The 4,425-nt window shown below is 36.6% G+C and overlaps 1 protein-coding gene across 1 annotated transcript; it reads right to left on the bottom strand.

Moving 5' to 3' along the window:
- Positions 1–203: 203 nt before the first annotated feature.
- LOC129280458 (interleukin-17B-like) lies at positions 204–1,401 on the bottom strand. The gene is made up of 2 exons (XM_054916478.2): positions 1,396–1,401; positions 204–773 (listed from the first exon to the last, which is right to left on the bottom strand). Exons 1-2 carry the CDS (start codon positions 1,399–1,401, stop codon positions 204–206), a joined length of 576 nt encoding a protein of 191 aa, XP_054772453.2.
- Between the last annotated feature and the right edge of the window lie 3,024 nt (positions 1,402–4,425).

Below are 4,425 nucleotides of genomic sequence, written 5' to 3'. Positions count from 1 at the left end.
TGAATAAATACGATTAAATACAGACATTGATGTTGTTATTATGAATCTTACACTAGAACAAGGTGATGCTTTAGAACTGATAATTTCAATATGAAATACCAAAATGTTCTTTTAAAGAACTACAAGTACCTGAACCCACATAGGCAATTTTAGGCGTTACATGCATGTTTAAGAATAACTCAAACACATGAACTGAACTGAATTTAAGATATGTGTTTCTGGCACACACACGCCACCGACACGGGAACGTCATATGGGACGTATGGAGACGTTTCATCACCCGGGACTGCCCGGCGAAGAACACGTCGGTTCTCGTATACCTCTTTGCAAGCCGAGGTAGATCGAATGCCTGGGAGCTCGGCGATGGCTTGAAAGTTGATTAGCCTACTGAAGTGGCATCGTGAACATTGGCAGTAAGCCTGAGGAATGATGACGGGGAACCTGTCAGGATCTTCGTCTTCAGTATGATAGGACCACGGGCATAGGCTCAGGTCTCTCGGCAATGTGGGTTCCAATGGCAGCGTTGGATGACACTGAGTATTTCTCAAACGCGCTGAACTGACCGATGACTCCACATCAGCGCGGATACGGTCCCATTCATCAAGGCTCACGTAAGGTACAGAGACATCGTAACTCACGTTGGACCAGAATACTCTCCTGGGAAGGTCCAGGTCCCCAATGACTGATCGAGCTTCCCGGTGTGTTGGCAGGGATTGGACTAATGCTATGGTCCCGAAGACAGAAAGGAAAATTAGAGGGAGGATCCTCGACTCCTGTAAAAACAACAGTATGGACAATGAGATCTACATGTTCACCAGCAAATCCTATCGGGTTCCATCGTCGATATTATTATACAAGCCTAAAGACTGAAGTTTATGGTAATAATGGCAATATTTTTGAAGTTCGTAAAAATAAAACAATTCCTTACATTGAACAATGTTAAAAAGACTATCTATAAGAAGATAGTCGGTTAATTCAATCTGGTAGTAGTAGAATAATACAAAATGGTTATAATCACCATCACCATTTCCCAGTCTTTCGAAATATTAATGATTTGTAGAACAAAATTTAGGCCTAAATAATTGAAGACCAATCACTATCACCACCACGCAGAATCAATTTAGGCTACAATTTGGTAAATATTCATCTTCAATAAAATAAAACCAATTTGAGAATGACTTTTCATTTGTACGGTTTTGAGGATGTATAATTGGCCTACCCAGTGGACGAACTACTTAGACAGTGACTCTATGTTGCTGCCAAAATAGACGACAATCTATTGATATATCAGCTATTGATTGTTGATTTCCAATATATTTGTATTTCGTCTTTTATATGAAATAGGTACAAACAAGTGACAAAAAGAGAGAAAAAGAAATAATATAAAATACATACCATCATTAACGCACAAGTAAAGAGAATGCTGCGTAGTAAACAAAATATATATTAATTAGGGTTCGCAAGATTTGGCTAAGTAGACTCCTTTATAATTCTCCAGATCGGCTATCAAACGGCAGGATAAGAATGCTTTAGACGAAAAAAAAAGATATTCAGATTCTTTTACCTGGTACAGATGTGTGAAGGTAAGGTCTGGTGTCCTCAACTTTTATAAGAACTGCAGAGCCAAATTTAGGTATTAATTCAGCGAAATTGGGATTTTTGAAGAACCTCGCCCGTCTCAATAAGACACTGGTGTCGTAGACTTTGCGGAATTCCTGTTCCTTTAAATTTGAAGAATGTCGTCACCCTCACTGTAATCTATCCATTTCTCTCATAAACCTAATGAAAATAGAGTACACCCGATGTAGGCCTATACGGCTTTTTGGCACAGGAACTGATGTCAGAAATCGAATTTGGTTCTTTTCCCCCGGCAGCGGTCATTTTCAAAATTTCCCTCTTTCATGTCTTTGGTCCTAAAGTAAACACACTTCTCCTTCTGATATGTATTTAAACGATTCACTATATGACATTTTGCGACCAATAAAAACTAAAGATGCGAGGTTATTTAGAAAGTAAATATTGATTCATTGGATAATACAATAGATATGATCTCACGTGGCAAGCAAGGACGTGGGGTGCAGTAGAAACGGATGTGACTTTTTAATTTCTTCATTCAATTTACATTTACGCAAAAAATAATGATCTTTAAAGGCCACTTTACTTTATGATGTGTATTTTTAGAATGTGGATGTCTATATCGAGGCCTATATACTGCTTTAAAACAAAATACGGAATTCCAAGAAAAAAGCTATTTATTGTAGCAATTGATTGATTCATCCAGTATTAACATCTTCTTGATTTAATTGCGATTGGGTTAATATTAAACATTGAACAGCATGGAGATAGAATTATCTGAAACCTTGAATGGGAAATCAGAAATATATGTCAAATATTCATTTTCCACTTGCCAATCAAATCCAAGTATGAATCCTGATAAACATTTAGTTAAATGATAAAGTTTCATGCCGTACATTGTTAGAAAATTTATCCTTAAAATAAAAGAAGTTCCTGCAGCAGAGTCTCGAGAACACCTGTAGTCTTAATACCAGATTGCGTAATCTTACATTATATCATGTAAAATTACAGGAAATTGGTATTTAGTGTATGGAACCTTACGAATTTCCTAAGATAAAACACCCTTTTCCCTTTTTAAACAGACCTGTTCAATTGCAGAAAAATTCCTGTTTTATGAATTTACAGAATGATTCTGTTATTGCTTTCTGCAAAATCTTCTTTTTTCTGTAAAATCAGTTTTTTAACAGTGCAGTCAAATCGGTGAAACCTACTCAAGACCGGATAATCGCATACAGACCGGATAACCGACTCCAGACCGACTAATAATGTACGTTTTACCAATGCATGCGTTAAGTTTCGTTGTTGTGAGTGAACATAGCTTAAAGTGATTGGTTAACATTGGTTTGACTTTTAAAAAATCTGAGCTAGAAGGTCACACTTGTCACCTGTGTCTGTGATATGTTACAAAAATGAAGTCCAGAAAAAATTGGTTGTTTTCAGGGTTTATTAGTTCTAATACATGCACTTGTACACATTTTTCATCTTGGTTTGAGAATTTTTAAAATCGGCTGCTCACAAAGTTAAACAATACCTTTAAAGTGGATTTACCTAAGGTGCAGTGGCGGATCCATGGGGGGGGGGGGCACATCCGGCCCATGCCCCTCCTTTGATAGTCATAGTCAATATTCTAAATGCAAAAATGCCGTTCATACACAGTGTGCCCCCCCCCCCTTTTGAGAGTCAAAGAAAATATTTCTAATGAGAATATAGCGTAAATACACAAGTGTTGACCTTTTTTGCTGGTCAAATTTAACGAAGGACAAATGACCTTCATTTTTTAGTGAAAGCCCACTTTTTTCTCCTTGTCAAATTTTCCTAGGGAAATTGCCATTTTCGGAATATCTTGTATCCTCCCCTGCTAAAGTGGCACATAGTTTGCTATGACCACATTCCCATATCATATGAATTTTATTTCCATGACGATTTGAAAGAAATTTACGAGAAAGTAAAGAGAATAAGGTATTTTAAATTCAAAGACAAGATTAAAAAAAAGAAATTTCATTTTAATGACGTTGCTCGCTGAGCGGGACACGAAGCATTTAAGGGCTTACTTAGCCAAAGTAAAAACCCTTTCTTCCCCAACAATTGCACAATATGCTCGTTTGAGAAAATTCACTAAGATGATTAATCTTATAGCTTACAAAAAGATTAACTAGAACCATATAGGCCTATTAGCATGACCCCTCCCCCATTTGAGCCCGCATTTCACGATCATTTGTAATCCCATTTCTATCGAAAAGATATATTTCCGATAATGACATGTTGGCCTATAAAATGTTGGTAGAGCGAAACTCTTTAAGGATCTCCCTTCATTGAACCCATCGCTGAGGAGAGCATTAAGTTTTAATCCGTCATCAATCAAACATGTTCTGTGTATTTTCCCTAAGAATATGGGCTGAATAAACATTTCCGTAATTTCATCAGAATGATAAACAAAATAGTCAAACAATGCTGTATTCTCTGTTGCGTTTTTGTTCTGATGAAAGACTTAAAATGTGCTCTCCTCTTAATCCTTCCAGAAATACAACAGCTTTCAAGTCAAGAAAAAGTGGAGATAAGCTTATATCTATTTATTTTAAATTGGGGAATATTGAAAGAAAAACGAATCTGACAAATAAAATGACAGGAAGCGGATACAATTAATATTCTCAAACTTAAAAATTGATGTTCATGCCAGTTGCACACATCCATTTTTTCAGTGGAGATAATAATTATTCTGTTACCCAAAGTTGGAAATTGCTAGATATGATGGTCAACATAAGGTACAATTTTTTTCTTCATTTCATTGCTTTTTAATTTCATAACTTGAGGAGCATGATAGAATACCAGGGCATGGCCCTGGGAAGCAGG

This window comes from Lytechinus pictus, chromosome 17, assembly GCF_037042905.1.
Source record: "Lytechinus pictus isolate F3 Inbred chromosome 17, Lp3.0, whole genome shotgun sequence".
NCBI classification, from domain to species: Eukaryota; Metazoa; Echinodermata; class Echinoidea; order Temnopleuroida; family Toxopneustidae; genus Lytechinus; species Lytechinus pictus.
This window is presented reverse-complemented; position numbering and strand designations above follow the sequence as displayed.